Source organism: Somniosus microcephalus, chromosome 9 (genome assembly GCF_052327205.1).
Source record: "Somniosus microcephalus isolate GS21.2 chromosome 9, FLI_Smic_1.0, whole genome shotgun sequence".
NCBI classification, from domain to species: domain Eukaryota; kingdom Metazoa; phylum Chordata; class Chondrichthyes; order Squaliformes; family Somniosidae; genus Somniosus; species Somniosus microcephalus.
Window position 1 is genome coordinate 227,047,746 of NC_140995.1, and position 19,171 is coordinate 227,066,916.

Sequence of the window (19,171 nt, forward strand, 5' to 3'; positions counted from 1 at the left end):
GACTCGGGTGTGGGGGGAGTGAGGCCCCGGGTGTGGGGGGAGCGAGCCCCGGGTGTGGGGGGAGCGAGGCCCCGGGTGTGGAGGGAGCAAGGCCCCGGGTGTGGGGGGACCGAGGCTCCGGGTGTGGGGGGAGCGAGCCCCGGGTGTGGGGGGAGCGAGACCCGGGTGTGGGGGGAGCGAGGCCCCGGGTGTGGGGGGAGCGAGGCCCCGGGTGTGGGGGGAGCGAGGCCCCGGGTGTGGGGGGAGCGAGGCCCCGGGTGTGGGGGGAGGGAGACCCGGGTGTGGGGGGAGCGAGGCCCCGGGTGTGGGGGGAGCGAGGCCCCGGGTGTGGTGAGTAACGTCTCATGAACAAGGAGTGGGGATAGAAGGAGTAAAATCGCACGGAAAGGAGCGGGGGAGGGGGAGTAACGGCACATGGGAAGGAGCGGGGGAGGGGGAGTAACGTCACATGGGAAGGAGCGGGGGAGGGGGGAATAACGTCACATGGGAAGGAGCGGCGGAGGGGGGAATAACGTCACATGGGAAGGAGCGGGGGAGGGGGAATAACGTCACATGGGAAGGAGCGGGGGAGGGGGGAATAACGTCACATGGGAAGGAGCGGGGGAGGGCGGAATAACGTCACGTGGGAAGGAGCGGGGGAGGGGGGAATAACGTCACATGGGAAGGAGCGGGGGAGGGGGAATAACGTCACATGGGAAGGAGCGGGGGAAGGGGGAATAACGTCACATGGGAAGGAGCGGGGGAGGGGGAATAACGTCACGTGGGAAGGAGCGGGGGAGGGGGAATAACGTCACGTGGGAAGGAGCGGGGGAGGGGGAATAACGTCACGTGGGAAGGAGCGGGGGAGGGGGGAATAACGTCACATGGGAAGGAGCGGGGGAGGGGGGAATAATGTCACGTGGGAAGGAGCGGGGGAGGGGGGAATAACGTCACATGGGAAGGAGCGGGGGAGGGGGAATAACGTCACGTGGGAAGGAGCGGGGGAGGGGGAATAACGTCACGTGGGAAGGAGCGGGGGAGGGGGAATAATGTCACGTGGGAAGGAGCGGGGGGGGGGAATAACGTCACGTGGGAAGGAGCGGGGGAGGGGGAATAACGTCACATGGGAAGGAGCGGGGGAGGGGGGAATAACGTCACATGGGAAGGAGCGGGGGAGGGGGGAATAACGTCACATGGGAAGGAGCGGGGGAGGGGGGAATAACGTCACATGGGAAGGAGCGGGGGAGGGGGGAATAACGTCACGTGGGAAGGAGCGGGGGAGGGGGAGTAACGTCACGTGGGAAGGAGCGGGGGAGGGGGAATAACGTCACGTGGGAAGGAGCGGGGGAGGGGGAGTAACGTCACGTGGGAAGGAGCGGGGGAGGGGGGAATAACGTCACGTGGGAAGGAGCGGGGGAGGGGGAATAACGTCACGTGGGAAGGAGCGGGGGAGGGGGAATAACGTCACGTGGGAAGGAGCGGGGGAGGGGGAGTAACGTCACGTGGGAAGGAGCGGGGGAGGGGGGAATAACGTCACATGGGAAGGAGCGGGGGAGGGGGAATAACGTCACGTGGGAAGGAGCCCCTCCACTTTCTCTCTCTCTACTCTGTCTATGGTGGCAGATCTTCCAGCCCACATTTTGGAACTCTCTCCTGAAACACCCCTCCACCTTGCTACCTTGCTCCCCACCTTCAAAAGCCTCCCCAAAATCTAACTCTTCGGTTATGTCATCAGTCACCTACCCTAATTCCTCTACTACTGATGTACTCACCTCTGAAATTTTTTTTTATTTAAATTTTTTTAAAATTCTTTTGCGGGATGTGGGCGTCGCTGGCAAGGCCAGCATTTATTGCCCATCCTAGTTGCCCTTGAGAAGGCGGTGGTGAGCCGCCTTCTTGAACCGCTGCTGTCCATGTAGTGAAGGTACTCCCACAGTGCTGTTAGGGAGGGAGTTCCAGGACTTTGACCCAGCGACGATGATGCAATGGTGATTATATGTCCAGGTCAGGATGGTGTGTGACTTGGAGGGGAACTTGGAAGTGATGGTGTTCCCTACTGCCTGCTGCCCTTGTCCTTCTAGGTCGTAGAGTTTGGGAGGTGCTGTTGAAGAAGCCTTGGCCATGATGGGAGATGGTTTCCTACACCAAATGCTTAAAATAATTCAAAATTTTCAATTATACCCAGGTGGAAGGCAGGAAATATTTATATTGAATGCATTGACCTCCACACTTGCTTGTCCTTTAAATAAATATAAGAACATAAGAAATAAGAGCAGGAGTAGGCCATACGGCCCCTCGAGCCTACTCTGTAGTTCAATAAGTTCAACCTCCATTTCCCCCCCCCCCACCTCGATCCCCATATCCCTTGATTCCCCTAGAGTACTAAAATCTATCGATCTCAGCCTTGAATATATTCAACGACTGAGCATCCACAGCCCTCTGGGGCAGAGAATTCCAAAGATTCTCAGTCCTAAATGGCCGACTCCTTATCCTGAGACTGTGTCCCCTAGTTCTAGATTCTCCAGCCAGGGGAAACAGCTTTAGCATCTACTTTAACGTTGCTTCCTAGTACAACCTAGTCCCTTATCGATTCCACCCAACCTATTTCATCTCCTGAGGACAGGTTCCAAAAACACAAGTAGAGAAACAGCCATTTAGCCCATCAAACCTATTCAATCCACACTATGGAGGCGATTTTGCCAGTCCTGGGGAGGCGGGTATGGAGGTGGGACTGCCGGAAAAATGGCAGAATTTGGGAGCGGGTGCCCAACCCGCCTCCATGCCATCTTCCTAGGAGGCGGGTAGCCGTCCCGCACCGGGTGCCACCTCCTTGGAGGCGGGAAGTGATTAAAGCCTATTAACTGCCTGCTAACAGGTAGTTAACAGGCAGAAAATAGGATTATCCCCTTTTTGCCCTCACAACTGCGGGCTTCCCGAAGGCTCCAAAACACGCCAGCTCAGTGAGGCGAGTACTGGGTCTGCGGGGGTCGGGGGGGTGCAAAAGTGTGGTGTGAAGGTAAGTGATGGGTGCAAGAGTGTAGAGGTGAGTATCTGAGGTAAGTGCAAAGTGTTTTTAAAAGTGTACTTACCTTTGTTTCTTCCTGCAAGCTTCAGCCGGTTTAGATGCGAAGAGTCTCGGACCTCCGTGTTGCAGATGAGAGATGGACATTGCATTCTCAGATGCAACAACCATCTCATTTCTGTAAAAGAAAGAAGGCTGATGAGGTCTTGTATGCAAGACCTCATCAAACTGCAGAGAATGTCACTGTTTGACAGCTTCACAGAGCTGTCAAACGATGACGATTTTGACAGATGAAACATCATACGTTGACGTGCTCTGCAACCGGCTTTCCCTTAATTGGCCTGCTAAACCCGCTGAGCGGGCTTAACAAGGTCAATCAAGGGAAAATAGCGTGGGTTGGCTACAAATCAATGGAGGCAGGACGTCAACCCGCCAAGCAGCAGTCCCGCCTCCAATGCGCCCCCAATAACAAAATCGCCCCCTCCATGTCTGATTATTTTATCATGGATTCTCCCCTCTTTCACCATCTGTTCGACTCCCAAGTTAAGGGACAGTAAGCTCCTTCCCCCACCTCCCAGCAAAGTTTTCTTAAGTTTTTGTTTGTTTCCTTTAAAGATACATCAAGCATACCCCCAGAATACCTACACTACATTGCACCTCCTTGATCAGGACTATGCAGCCCAGCTATCCAGTTTTCCCTTAAATGTTTCCACTCCCTGGACCACACGTTCCCCAACCTCTGCATGAAATAGTTAATCTAAACTGCCTGTGCACCTTCCCTCTTCTAAGCTTGAACCTGTGCCCCCCTAGTTTTGAAGTTTGTGGCAATAGAACATATTATCAGCATTCAATTCATCTGTTTCCTTAAGGATTTTGAATACTTGAATAATATCTACCCGATGCCTTCTCTTCAAACAATCCCAGACTCTTTAACCTCTCTTCATAGCTAAGATGTCTTAAGCTAGGTATCAGTCTGGTTGCTCTTTTCTGCAATGCCTGGATATCCTTTTTGTAGTACAGCAACCAGAATTCTACATGGCACTCCGGGTGTGGCTGTATTAGTTCCTTGCTCATTATCACCTCCTGGGATTTGTGCTCTATTCTCCAGGTTATGCATCTCAAGATCGAACAAGCTAAAACTGTACTTATGTAGCGTCCTCGGTAGTTTGATTTGGTGATGCCTAAGTATGGGGCTGATTTGTTTTTTGCACGAGTCAGACACAGGGCTGACACAAATAAAACTGCTACTCTAGTCCGAATGAGACATTCATCCATCTTGGCAACTATCCAGTGCAACCTGACTTCTGAGCCAATGACATATATATTTACATGTTAGCTATGGCTCAGTGGGTAGCACTCTCTCCTCTGAGTCAGAAGGTTGGGGATTCAGGTCCCACTCCAGGGTCTTGAGCACAAAATCTAGGTTGACACTCCAGTGCAGTAGTGTCGCAGTTGCCGTCTTTTGGATAAGACATTAAAGTGAGTCCCCGTCTGCTCTCTCAGGTGGACGTAAGAGATCACACGGCACCAATTTGAAGAAGAGCAGGGGCGTTCTCCCCGCTTTCCTGACCAATATTTATCCCTCAACCAATATTTAAAACAGATGATCTGGTCATTGATTTCATTGCTGTTTGTGGAACCTTGCTGAGCGCAAATCAGCTGCCGCATTTCCTACATCACAACAGTGATTACATTGCAAAAAGTACTATATTGGCTATAAAGCACTTTGGGACGCTCCGAAGTCGTGAAAAGCGTTACAGAAATGCAAGTTTTTTTCCAGTACCTATTGTTTGGTGAGCTATTTGGTGATTACAGCTGCCATGATCCTTTAGACAGTAGAACGCTTCATGTCGGCACTCTTAGTTTGACGGCATTCTCCACTCTGTATTTGACCTCAGGTTTGTCGGTGACCGAGGCCGGGAAGCTGCGGTCCTACCTTCACTTCACTGAGCCGATCATGCTGAAGAAGAAGTCACTGCTGATGCAAGGCAATTTGGAGGCGTCCATTGATTTTCTCAATTCTATCGATGATGACGAGCTGAAAGGTAAGTCACTGAAAATTTTTCCAGTGTATAAGATCCCAGCGGGACCCTGGTTCCAAATGATTCGAGGTTGACCTGTATTGAGGACAGTTATTTGGCACAAGCAAGACTTAATACATTACAGTATTCGAGCAGCAGTTTACAGAGCATAATTGAGACTTATATTACCACTTACACTCTGGGTAGAAGCCGCAACCGTGAGTAGGCTGCACCCTGCGTCTCTTGTCTCTCTCTCTCTCTCTTGCTCTGTCTCCCGGGTGTCTCCTTCATTCATCCTGTAATCTTCTCCTCCTGAAATCTTCCCCTCCTGAAATCTTCTACTCCTGAAATTTTCTACAATTTCACAGAATCACAGAAACCCCACAGTGCAGATAGAGGCCATTTCGGCCCATCGAGCCTGCACCGACACATATCCCACCCGATCCCCATAACCCCACGTATTCTAACCCCCCCTAACACTAAGGGTCAATTTATCATAGCCAATCAACCTAACCCGCACATCTTTGGACTGTGGGAGGAAACCGGAGCACCCGGAGGAAACCCACGCAAACACGGGGAGAATGTGCAAACTCCACACAGACAGTCGCCCGAGGCCAGATTTGAACCCGGGTCCCTGGCGCTGTGAGGCAACAGTGCTAACCACTATGCCACCATGCTTGTGGCTGTTAAGACCCCCTTCTTGTACCCTTACTCTCATTCAAAACCTATGGAGTCCGCCTGAACCAATCACTGGCTGACAGCCAAACCTAAAATCCAATCATAAAGATGCCATGTTTGTAGCACCCTGGTTTACGCAGGCTTTTAGTCTTATGACACTCTTACATCATCTGTTTTTGACCACCAAGACTCGTATCTGGGGTAGTTATGGCGATACGAAAGGTTTATGTCTCCATAGTTTGAGATATGGGCCTTGCTGTTGGCCTTTGTTTTTATAATTCACTGCAGGTGTTATAACGTTCCAGCACAATGGTAACTGCACCTAACCTTGATTCCCAGGCTAGCTGTATTCTGCCACACCCTTACTGTTGGCTAATATCCAGCTTTCACCCACAGCCTCACTATTCGACTATCGCAATCCTTTTTCTCACCCCAGGTTGTCTGGTTACGGCTTACTCACTGGCTTTTAATTATAAGCAAAAGGGTTACATGTCATATATAATTCAGGTTACCATTGCATACAGTTGATGATTACAGACTTTTATATTTAATTCTTACACACGATTATAAATCCATTACTGATGATTATAAGATACTGATGATTATAAGATAGTAAAGCAAGTGTTCTAAAAACCAACTAATCCATGATAATCTTACAAGAGCTATGGAGCTAAAAGGGTTAAATTATGGGGACAGGTTGCATAGACTAGGCTTGTATTCCCTTGAATATAGAAGATCTAACTGAGGTGTTTAAGATGATTAAAGATTTGATAGGGTAAATAGAGAGAAACAATTCCTCTGGTAGAGGAGTCCAGAACAAGGGGACATCACCTTAGAATTAGAGCTAGGCCCTTCAGGCGTGATGTCAGGAAGCACTTCTTCACACAAAGAATAGTGGAAATCTGGAACGTCCTCAAAAAGTTGTTGAGGCTGGAGGTCAAAATTGAGATTGATAGATTATTTTGTTAGGCAAGGGTATTAAGGGTTACGGAACTAAGACGGGTAGATGAAGTTAAGATACGGATCAGCCATGATCTAATTGAATGGCGGAACAGGCTCGAGGGGCTGAATGGCCTCCTCCTGTTCCTCTATTCCTATGGGAATTCGAAGAACAGCTGAGCTAGGGGCGAGCACTGGAGCAATAATGAATGTAGCTGAGTGAGGAGATGTGGGCATATCTCCCACACTGTCGAAATACAGATCTCAGCCTCCACAGCGCGGAGCAAAGTCAGGCTGGTCTTCCCCACAAGGAAAGGCAAGGGATTCTGGAATGAGAGGCAAGTAACTCCCAGCGCATCTCCCAGCAAGTAACTTTGGATCAGCATTGGCAGCGCTAGTTCCTGGCCACTGGCAGTTTGCATGGTACAGACCAGGAAAGTCCCTGTTTGATCCCTAGTCTGTGCTGGGTTAGCCCGCCTCAGCTGGGATAGTAGATGGGCTGCTGGGCTAGGGAGGGGAAAAAGCAGCCATGGTTTCCATTTCTGACCAAATTTCAATTGACTCCTAGTTTGGTCTTCCGGTGAGGACAGATTTATGCTCACCCCATCACCCCATGCCCAAATAGCCTGCTGGCGTTCACTGTTCAGGCTCGCTTGGCTGAGGTATCGGAGGGTGACCGACATTCTGAAAAGCTGGCACCTTCACAAGCAAAGCGCTGAAAAATTGGTGTGAAAAGAAAATTAAGTGGAATATTTTAGTGAAGTATGTTCAATATAAGAATTTATAAAACTAGGATTGCTGCCAAGAAATGACACGTGTCCTTTGCTAAAACTTTCAATCCAGGCCTGCAACAATATGCGCTGATGTTGTGAACGTTGGTTGATTTAATTCATAATTCAAAACAATATCAGAGTCATACAGTGCTAACGAAGTAAATCCTGGTGATGTAGTGGGTTGTTCATAGAATCGTAGCCATTTCAGCACAGGAGGCCTTATCAGCCATTCTACCTGTGCTGGCACTGGCTCTACACAAGAACTAGCTAATCTCATTTCCCTGCCCTATCCCTGCAACCGTTAATATTTTTCTTCTCCATGTGTTTATCTGACCCCCCTCGTAAATATTACCATTTACTTGCCTTCAATAGCCACGTGCGGTAAAACATTCCACATCCTAATAACTCTTAGCATGAAAACAACATTTCCTTCTAACCTCGTCCCTTTACGTCTCTGGTAATAAATTTATGGCCCCTTTTTACCAATAGACTGACCAATGGAAATAATCTTTCACTATTTACCCTCCCAAACCATTTCATATGCCCAGAAATTCCTCGGGGGGGGGGGGGGGGGGAGAGCAATTCTGAGGAAATTCCAGGCCATAGTTTCGAATGCTTGTGTTAGATCTCCCCCTTACCCCTTACCGCTCCAGTAAACACAGCCCCGGTTTTATTTCAACTCCCTTGTCATTTCGGGACATTGTGTGAAGCGTCAGAGCTTCTCTGCATAAATGGCCTAATTTAATTCACAAATGCTGAAAGCGCTGTGGGATGACTAGAAGCCTGTTATCAAAAGTAATGGGCTAATGCAGGCAGTGCGGCAGAGCAGGGCTCCAGAGATAGCTGTGGCAAACTCCAAATGCTGCAAATCAAAACAGAAAATGCCCCATAGATCAGCCAACATCTGAAGGAGAGCAGACAGCTTAATGCTTCAATCAGGACCCTGTGTCAGAATCGCTCTGAAGAAGGGCCCCACTTGGAACATTAACCTGCCTTTTCAGATGCTGACAGATCCTACTGTATGTTTCCAACATTTTACTGATTTCCAAACAGAACGTAATGCCTAGCAGCTCCCCCGACTTAGTATCACAGCACAGAAGGAGGCTATTCGTCCCATCGTGCCTGTGCCAGCTCTTTGGTAGAGCTATCCAATTAATCCCAACTACACGTCTCTTTCCTCAGAGCCCTGCAAATTTGTTCCCTTCAAGTATTTATCCAATGCCGCTCTCCTTTGTGTGAGTTGAGCTTCTTTAGCACGAAGTAAGGCCTGTTTAAGTCACCGAGACTCATGGTGGGGGTGGGGATTTTTTCAGCTTCTGCCCGAAGCCAGTGTCCGGAGGCCCGAACCACTTTCAGGTTTAGATGCAGCCGGTCGTGGGAGGGCAGGCAATCCCAGTCTGCTCCTAGGCAGCAATGTTGGGCCTGTGAGGGCAGAGCTGATCCCGGAAGGGGCAAGCACAGACGGGCAGCAGTGTTTTGGTGGAGGCGGGAGGAGCGCTCCAGTTCCTCTGGTTCCGCAAATAACTTTTTTTAAAGGGGCCCGTTTGAAGAGTGGCCACCAACAGTTTCTTCAAGGAGTGCTGGTTAGGCCACTCCCCGCTTGAGTAAAAATGAGCAAAGTTCGCACAGCACATGCTCCACCTATCTGTAATTCACAATTACAATTGGAGTCTTAAAGTAGTGTCGGATCCTGGTTTGCATATTTAGACAAACTAACGCCCAAACAGGCGGGCGTGCTGAGCGTGCGTTTACAGGCCCACCTGAAAACCATATCATGTCCAAGGGTTGGTCGAGGTTACCTTCCTCCCCCGCCCCCCCTCCGATTTTGCTCCTTGTGCTATATTTAATGCCATCCCTCGTATGTCAGCTGTCAGGATTATCAGTGGTTTCTGTGTGTTCATCAGTGCCTGATGCAGTAACCGCTGGTCTACTCACGCTGGTCGCAGTGCAGGGAGCTGGGGCCGCTGGTCTCCTCACACTGGTCGCAGTGCAGGGAGCTGGGGCCGCTGGTCTCCTCACACTGGTCGCAGTGCAGGGAGCTGGGGCCGCTGGTCTCCTCACACTGGTCGCAGTGCAGGGAGCTGGGGCCGCTGGTCTCCTCACACTGGTCGCAGTGCAGGGAGCTGGGGCCGCTGGTCTCCTCACACTGGTCGCAGTGCAGGGAGCTGGGGCCGCTGGTCTCCTCACACTGGTCGCAGTGCAGGGAGCTGGGGCCGCTGGTCTCCTCACACTGGTCGCAGTGCAGGGAGCTGGGGCCGCTGGTCTCCTCACACTGGTCGCAGTGCAGGGAGCTGGGGCCGCTGGTCTTCTCACACTGGTCGCAGTGCAGGGAGCTGGGGCCGCTGGTCTTCTCACGCTGGTCGCAGTGCAGGGAGCTGGGGCCGCTGGTCTTCTCACGCTGGTCGCAGTGCAGGGAGCTGGGGCCGCTGGTCTTCTCACGCTGGTCGCAGTGCAGGGAGCTGGGGCCGCTGGTCTTCTCACACTGGTCGCAGTGCAGGGAGCTGGGGCCGCTGGTCTCCTCACACTGGTCACAGTGCAGGGAGCTGGGGCCGCTGGTCTCCTCACACTGGTCGCAGTGCAGGGAGCTGGGGCCGCTGGTCTCCTCACACTGGTCGCAGTGCAGGGAGCTGGGGCCGCTGGTCTCCTCACACTGGTCGCAGTGCAGGGAGCTGGGGTCGCTGGTCTCCTCACGCTGGTCGCAGTGCAGGGAGCTGGGGCCGCTGGTCTCCTCACACTGGTCGCAGTGCAGGGAGCTGGGGTCGCTGGTCTCACGCTGGTCGCAGTGCAGGGAGCTGGGGCCGCTGGTCTCCTCACACTGGTCGCAGTGCAGGGAGCTGGGGCCGCTGGTCTCCTCACACTGGTCGCAGTGCAGGGAGCTGGGGCCGCTGGTATTCTCACACTGGTCGCAGTGCAGGGAGCTGGGGCCGCTGGTCTTCTCACACTGGTCGCAGTGCAGGGAGCTGGGGCCGATATCTCGCCCACTAAAGCTAAAACTCTTTCCCTAAACCACTTCATCCTGTTCTCCCGCTTCAAAAACTTTTTCGCCCCATCGATTGTGAACTATGGTCCCCTTCCCTTTAAACTTTCCTGCCTCCTGCTTGGTACCCTGACCTCTCCCTGGTAAAGTCGCCCTGAGTCGTTCTCTACGAGGGCTGCAAGTTGTTGTCATAAGTGCTCAGTTGCTACAGCCACTGTGCGGTTTTTGCAGTCGCCTGGTTTTCTGCTCAATTCACACAGGAGTTTCATGTGAAGTGCCTTGGGACGCTTTACTGCATTGAAGGCGCTATACAAATACAAGTCGTCGTTGTTGAAGTGAGAGACATCCAGCATAAGGGGACAGCGCAGAATCGTGGTTTATTCATTGCCACGTGCTCCCAGTTCTCAGCAGGGGACACTATTAGTACCGCCCCGTTTCCAGTAATGTTCATATTTGACAGAGCACAAGACGAAAATTAGCATTTTTATAATTCCCGGTTGCCATTGCACAATTTCAAACTGTCTTTCCCAATTTCCTACTTAAAAGGAGAACCATCCCATGGGATGCGTACGAGGGATGGTCAGTAACAGGGGAAAAGATTTAATTTCATTCAGTGACCGAGACTATGTGAATTGTCAGTTTTAACTGCAAGTGTTCATTAATCACTGAATGCGGTTTTGTTCCAGTCTCAGCTTTATTGAGGGGCAACTCAATCACAGGGGAACTGTTTACAGGAAAGCGTCAGGAGATCAGTGTATTGAACCTTGCTGTCACTTTATGTACTCCCTCTAGCTGCCCCTCTCTCTGGGACCACAAACCGGTTTGCGTTTGAAGAATTTTTACATCAGTCAGAAGATGCACAGTTTACTCAGCACGGTCTAGGTCATCGCCAATAATAATTAATAATAATACTGCTTAAAGTTACAAGCCCCGATTTTCCTTGGGAGTCGCTGCTGTAATGGGGTGGGGGGGGAGGTAAAGTTAATAGCAAGAGGCCCAGCAGGATTGTTTGTTTTTGTTGGTCTTAGGCTGAGAGAGGAATACTGGCCAGAACCTCTGGAGAACTCCCTATTCTTCAAATTCTGCCATAGGATCTTCATGATCCATCTGAACCATGGGAGCAGGCAGATAGGGCCTTGGTTTAATGCTTCCTCCAAAGCCAGCACCTCTGACAATGCAGTTCCCTCAGTCCTGCTCTGAAGTATCATCTTAGATTATGTGCTCAAGCCCCGAGTGGGGCTTGAACCCATGCCCTTCTGATTCATAGACAAGAATGCTGTCAACTGTGCCAAGCTGACACATGTGGGGTAGATTTTCCCGAACCTGTCGGGAAGAAGGCGGGACTTCCCCTTTCGGGTTTTTGACCCGCCTACTTAGACGTTGGGCCAATCCACGCGATTTTCCCTTGATTGACCTTGTTGAGCCCGCCCAGCGGGCTCAGCAGGCCAATTAAGGGCCACCCGGCAACAGGTGACATCACAGACTGAAATTTCATCTGTCAAGAGTTTTTGACAGATGAAATATCAGCGTTTGACAGCTGTTTGAAGCTGTGAAACACTGACAGTCTGAGTTCTACCATGAGTCATTCTGCACAGACTCAGTTAGAACTCTTACCGGCACTCAAAGCTGAAGGCTGTCACTTTTCACAGATCGCAGCCGTTCAGCTTTCAGTTCTGGCTGAGTGATGCGCTCCCGACGGCAACAGGAAGAAAGGCTGTGAAGGTAAGTACAGGTAAGTAAAAGTTCTTTACACACTTTAGACACACCAAACACACTTACCTTTACACTCATGCACCCATCACTCACCTGAGCGCCAACATCGCGACCCCTCCAACTCCTTCAACCCGACGGCCCGCCTGCTCTAACCTGGCGTGGTTTGGAGCCGTCGGGAAACCCACACGAAACCCCTCAAAATAGGAATTAGGCTAAAAACTGCCTGTTAACTACCTGTTAACAGGCAGTTAATTGGCACTAATCCCTTCCCGCCTGGTTTCGGTGGGTCCCAGTGGGTACCCGCTGCCCCTGAAACTTACGTGGGGCGGAGTTTTGGGCGGGATGGTGTCGGGCCCCCCAAATTCGGGATTTCCCCCCCGCCCACATGCCTGAAACCCCGCCTGACGGCACCACGAAAATCTAGCCCATGGTATTGCACCCTTCTGTCCCCTATTTCATCAGAGACATTAGCCCATTTAATATAATGGTTAATACTTGTGTTAAAATAGCTAACATGAATTTCTTACAAACATATTAAGTATCGTTCACTAATTCCATCCACAGTCATTTCTAAGCTGTAACTGACCTTTGAACTCATTTGTCTGCTTCAATGACCTTCCCTGATAACTTATTCCACAATTCTGTTAATCTACAGGTGAAAAGGTTCTGCCTCACTTCCTTTCTTGCTCCTAACATCCTCATTTTTAACTTGTGTCCCATGGTATTTGAGTGTTTTCCCGTAATGAACAATTTATAATCATGAAACTTTAATCACATCATCTCAAAGTCTCTTTTCTAAAGAAAATTAAGTTCAAGTTCCTTAAAAGGAAGTTTATTCAAAGTACTCCCCCATTTCATAGAAGATTTAGTAGCCTCAAGAGGCAGTGGATTACACCATTTCCCAGGCTCACCAACTCTAGGGTGGTTCTTCGGTGGTGCCTGCTGTTTCCTAGTCTTTCCTTCCCTTTCAACCTTTCCTTATAAGTTCCTGATGCCCAGGATTATCTTCATTGCTCACCTTTGCTAACCATTTCTTTAAATTGAGAAACCCAGGTGAAAGGCCAAAGCCCACAGTGCGAGACACCATCAAGGTTCACAAAAACGTACAGCTGAGGGAAGCCATCTGGGCCATCTAGCTTACTCCCCCAGCACAGCATCCAAGTGTCTCTTGAATAGCTCTAGAGCTCTTGCCTCTAGTACCCTACCTGGGACACCATACCAGGTGTTGATCACTTTAAAAGAAGAAGTGCTTCAGGTTATCAGCCCTGAACTGTTTTGTATCTATGTGCCCTTGCCTGGACTTTTATTTTAACAAAGTAGTTCTGCAGAATTCCCATTTCTATTTCTCTCAGTATCTTATAAACCTGTAAAACATCCTCATTTATTTGCCTCTTCTCAAGGCTGAAAAGTCAGAGTTTTTCTAACCTTTTGTTGTAACTCAGTCTTTTGACAATAAAGAGGTCCTTCTCTGCACCGTTTCCAGTGCTTAGGTGCTTTCCTTGTGCCCTGATCAGAAATGAACACAGTACTCAAGGTGCAGCTTTGTTAAAGGAAAGATGTGTTTGACTAATTTAATCGAGTTTTCTGAAGAAGTGACTGGGTAGATAAAGGAAATGCAGTAGATGTAGTTTATATTGATTTTCACAAAGACACTCTTAAGGTGTGTCACAGAAATGGTGACTATGGTATAAGAGTAAATGTAGCAGCATGGATACAAAGTTGGCTGGCAGACAGAAATCAAATGGTATGGGTAAATGGGTGTTGCTTAGATTGGAGAAGGGTTGGAAGTGGTGGAAATGTGTACCTGTTCAACCACACCCTTCAGTATCTTTCCATTAACTGTATACTCCCAATCCTGGTGTATTCTCCTAAAATGTATTAACTCATACTCACTCATGTTAGATTGCATCTGCCTCATGTCTGCCCATTCTGCTAAACTATCTTCCTCTTCCTGGTCCCCCCTGCACTGTCCACTGTACCTGACTGAGAGAGCAGGCAGAGAGACAGACCTCTGCCAAACCCTCTCTGTAATCAGTCAGTGTGAGGCAGACAGGAGCTGCCCCAAGTGACTCCTTTCCTTCTCTTCCATTCCTGGCTTTCACTTGCCCACCAGCCCCCCCCCCCCCCCCGCCCCACCCCCTCCGCTTCCCTCGAGGGTAATTTGACACAGTTTTTCCAATGTTTACTCTCTATGTCAGCTTGAATAGTTTATCTGATACCATTGCTAATGAAGCATAAATCTTAATTGGTGATAAAAATACCCACAAAGGGTTGGGAATATTGGATCATATCCAGTTTCAGAAGAGCAGTAATAGGGAAGCCCAGGGGAGTACTTTATGTGCAAAGTATTTCCTCACTCCCCCCACCCCCACCATTTACATTGTAAATATATAGGCAATAATTAGCTCCCTCAGAGTGGGTGGCTCCAAAATGGCTCTCAGGCTTGTTCAAAGTCATGGCTCCTGCTGCCTTTAGTGAAGCCACCTTGAGACACCTCCCTTCGATGATGTCATGGACAGGCCAAATGACAAGGTGCCCAGCATGTGGTTGTCTGCACAGGTTTGCCAACATAAGAAATGCCAACCTGAGTTGTGAAAGTATTCGCCTCCATAATTTTTTCAATAGCTTTTGTGAATTCAAAATAAAGGCCTAGAAATTGGGTTGGGGCGCCAAAGTGGCGCAAAAGTCGCCTGAGCGCAGGATTTAGCACAGCGTTCGAGGCTTCAGCGATCGTCAGATATTCAGTTTCATTGCCCCTCGAGGGACATGGGGCGAGGCTCGAGGCGCTCCGCGTCCCTCTTAGGGCGCTGAAACTGAATATCGCAGCGCAACATGCCGCAGCGCCACACGCTGCGGCACGGCATGCTGCGGTACTGCAGGCCTTCCTCCCACTGTTAAGGGGGAGGTGCCTGCAACAGCGCGATCCCCGCTCGCGAGTGCCGGCAAACGAGCCCGGCACCAAGGAGAAGTGCCGGGCTCTCGGGAAACAGCCGGCAATGCCGGAGGGGGTTAGGAGGCTGGGGACAGAGGTGCTGGCAGGCGGCCGCCGAAAAAGGCGGCCAGCCCGCACCTCCACCTTAACTTGCGCTGCTGCCGGCACAGTAAGGCCCCGTGAACCGGGCGCGGGTAGCGAACGGCGCAACTGCGGCGTTCGCTATCAAATATCACGAACGGGGCGCGAATGGGGCGCTGCGCACACCGATGACGTCATCGGTGGCAGCGCAGAGCAAAAGGCTAACGCCACCATTAGCGCCCCTGCTGAATATCGCGGGAGGCGCAGCCAGTGGCGCTACAGCCACTGCCTGCCTCTTTAGGCGCTAACAAGTGGCGCTACTCACCCAATTTCTCCCCCAAAAAGTCCTATTTTGTAAAAAGTCAGCGACAGGAGGAATTTCTGGCCCCAGCTTGTCATTCAGTGGCTTCATGAAGCTTTTAACATGAGCAGCATGGTTTTGTTTTTCACAAACAGAATCATTACAACAGTAAATGTCACTTCAGCTGAACAAGGTACATTTTAGATTTTAGTAGCCCTGTTTTACCCTTTGTATTTCTTTGACCAGTCCTATCACAGATTTAAGTTAATTGGCAAAAGAACCAGAGGAGAGATGAGGAGAATTTATTTCTACTCAGTGAGTTGCTATGATCTGGAATGCACTGCCTGAAAGGGTGGTGGAAACAGATTCAGTAATGATTTTCAAAAGGGAATTGGATAAATACTTGAAGGGGAAAAATTTCCAGGGCTACAGGCGACGTTCCCTTTAAGCTGCACGACCGCGCAGTGCTCTGCAGATCCCGCGCAGCTGGTGAGCCGGCTTTTAAATGGAAAAACCGCGCATGTGCGGAATTTTGAATGGCCCGCGCAGCCCGTTAAAAGGGCCGCGCTGGCCAAAAGAATTACAGGGAGCATTGGCTTTGGGGAAAGGGCAGGGGAGTGGGACTAATTGGACAGCTCTTTCAAAGACAGGCACGAAGGGCCGAATGGCCTCCTCTGTGCTGTATCATTCTATGGTTCCACAACAACAGTCAGGGCAGTGCAAAAAATCACTCACTCGTGAAGCGCGTTGGGGCGTTCCAGTGATAAGGCGCTCTGTAACACCATAGGCATTATTAAAATTAATCTTTGGGAGGGGGAAAAGCAGAATGTTTTAAGGAAATGTGTTTCTTTTTCCAAATACATTACGTAGCTCTGCTAATATTTAGGTTTTTATTATTTCCTGAATTGGGTTAAGTCAACTGTGGGCAAATCTGGGCTTTTTTTCAAAACTGAAAGGGTCTGTTTATCATCGGAAAACTCTGATAAAATCCTTCAAAGAAATACAACTGTCTCCATGTCTCTAAAAGGAGCAGCTGTACACCATTCACTGCACCCTCGGTGCCTCCTCCCTCAACAATGTGACACACACGACATGGGTGCACCCGTCGTCATTGTTCCCAGTTGCCAACTCTGGCTGGGTGTATTACTGGAGGTTTCATCACATGACCTCCCGCCCGACCCGAACCTCCCCGCTCCCACACTTCCACCATTGGCTGGTCCTCCTATGCATTGCCTTCCCACGGCCAATTGGAAAGCAAACAGACCCTTTGTTACCCGACTGCATTCACCTTGACTCTCAGTCAAACAGCCCTTTCCCCCCCCCCCATCTCCAATATTTTTACAACTAATGAATGAAAGTGTTCAAAGAAAATACAAAAAAACATGATTTTCTTTTAAACGCCCCTATGATTTTTCTCCCGGGTCGCTCACAGCAGAGTCCTGGCGATTAATCTTCAATTCCTGGAGACTCCAGGACAGTCCTGGAGGGTTGTCAACCCTACTATAGTCTCAGAGAGAAGCCGCTTATTGTCCCTTCAACCAAACGGGGAAGGTGGCTGTGCGCTCCTCACCGCAATCACAGCATGAGACCTTCCCAGATTTTATTGGGCTTAACCCTCATCTTGGCATTCATCGCTCAGCAATTTGGGGAAGAGTGGGGGGCTTGTGGCGAAGGGTGGGAATTATCTGTGTAACCTTCAGATCAGAAGGCCTGACAGCTGGGAGCACTTTGAGCAATAATGACTCCCTTTGAGCTTTTCTTCATCCTTTAACTGTGACCCTCTGAACTTTCTTTGCCTCCTTGTTTTTATTTATACAGTAACGTGTGAATTGGACTGTGGTGACCCCTCCATGTTTAATCTTAATTACCTCAGCCCCTGGACTCAAGATTTTGTTATCTTTAATCGGCTCTCTCAGTGTTGATGCTGGCAATAACAGCATTCAGGGAGTGATTTTTCTTTCTTCCTTCCCCCCCCACCCCCCCTCCCCCACCAATGATCTGCAGCAAGTCCAGAGCGTAACGTTTCAACACAAAAACGCTTTGCGACTGCTTTGACCCTCACGGATCCTGTGCCTTTCCACCGTTGTTGATTTTTAGGACTGTGGGTCGTCGATGCTTTACAGAGCGGAGCGATAGGACATCGGGGGAAGGGAGCTGTCTGAGCTCAACATTTTCCAACACTGCCGTTAACATTTGGTGGCACGCACGCTGCTTTGAAGTGGATAAAAGCCCCACAGATAACGCTGGAAAAGCACAGCGGGTCAGTCTGCACCTGAAAGAGGAAGGCAGGTTAACGTTACTGGCTTGTGACGATGGGCCTTGGCCTCTCCTGTACTTTGCATCTGTTCTTTCAAATATTCTCCCCCCTTTAGTCCCCGCTCGGGTTGCCAGCTCTAGATGGATGTGTTCCTGGAAGTTTCATTACATGACGTTCCCCCTCCCACTGCCTCGTTCCCACGCTCCCGCCATTGGTCGCCTCATGCATCCGTCCTCATGGCACGCCATTATCCTACAGCAATTTGAAAATCAGGACTCAATTAGATGATTCTTGACTGTCCTTTTCCTCCCCGCAACTCCTATATTTTTTACAACTGATCAACAAAAATGTTCAAAGAAAATGAAAAAGAAAGCACACCATGTTCTTAACGCCCTATCATTTTTCTCCCGGGTTGATCTTGAATTCCTGGAGACTTTCGGACAATCCTGGAGGGTTGGCAACCCAACTTCCTTCTCCTGACCCTTCTGGGCAGAGTCCAAGTTGGTGCCAGTCACCCTCCTGTACCTCACCCAAGTGGTTATTTTTCACGCGCGAGCCCGTACACTGAGTGTCGGAAAGCCACTCGGAGTTATCACATCGGACGTTCACCCACTATCCAGCAGGTCACTGGAAAGCGATCGAGGCAGGAACTCAGCCTGATTATTCCCCCACGCCCCCCAACCAACCATAACTCTGTGCTTAATTGTCTGATTTTTTTTTATATTTGTTCATGGGATGTGGGCATTGCTGGCAAGGCCAGCATTTATTGCCCATCCCTAGTTGCCCTTGAGAAAAGGTGGTGGTGAGCCGCCTTCTTGAATTTTGACCCAGCGACGATGAAGGAATGGCGATATACCTCCAAGTTAGGATGGTGTGTGACTTGGAGGGGAACTTGGAGGTGGTGGTGTTCCCATGCGCCTGCTGCCATTGTCCTTCTAGGTGGAAGAGGTCGTGGGTTTGCGAGGTGCTGCCGAAGAAGCCTTGGCGAGTTGCTGCAGAGCATCTTGTAGATGATAGACACTGCAGCCATGGTGCACCAGTGGTGGAAGGAGTGAATGTTTAAGGTGGTGGATTGGGTGCCAATCAAGCGGGATGGTGTCGAGCTTCTTGAGTGTTGTTGGAGCTGCACTCATCCAGGCAAGTGGAGAGTATTCCATCACACTCCTGACTTGTGCCTTGTAGATGGTGGAAAGGCTTTGGGGAGTCAGGAGGTGAGACACTCGCCGCAGAATACCTAGCCTCTGACCTGCTCTTGTTGCCACAGTATTTATGTGGCCGGTCCAGTTAAGTTTCTGGTCAATGGTGACTCCCAGGATGTTGATGGTGGGGGATTCGGCGCCGTTGAATGTCAAGGGGTGGTGGTTAGACTATTGCTTATTGGAGATAATCATTGCCTGGCACTTGTATGGCACGAATGTTACCTGCCACATATCAGCCCAAGCCTGAATGTCGTCCAGGTCTTGCTGCATGCGGGCATAGACTGCTTCATTATCTGAGG

At 50.1% G+C, this 19,171-nt stretch overlaps 1 protein-coding gene across 1 annotated transcript in view; it reads left to right on the top strand.

Annotated features, from left to right (window-relative positions):
• The window catches only part of rsph9 (radial spoke head component 9), a 55,043-nt gene that overhangs the window by 27,130 nt on the left and 8,742 nt on the right, over positions 1-19,171 (top strand). The window contains exon 4 of the mRNA XM_085997955.1: positions 4,900-5,046. Within this exon, the coding sequence (XP_085854081.1) occupies positions 4,900-5,046 (147 nt within the window). The remainder of the gene's footprint in view (positions 1-4,899; positions 5,047-19,171) is intronic.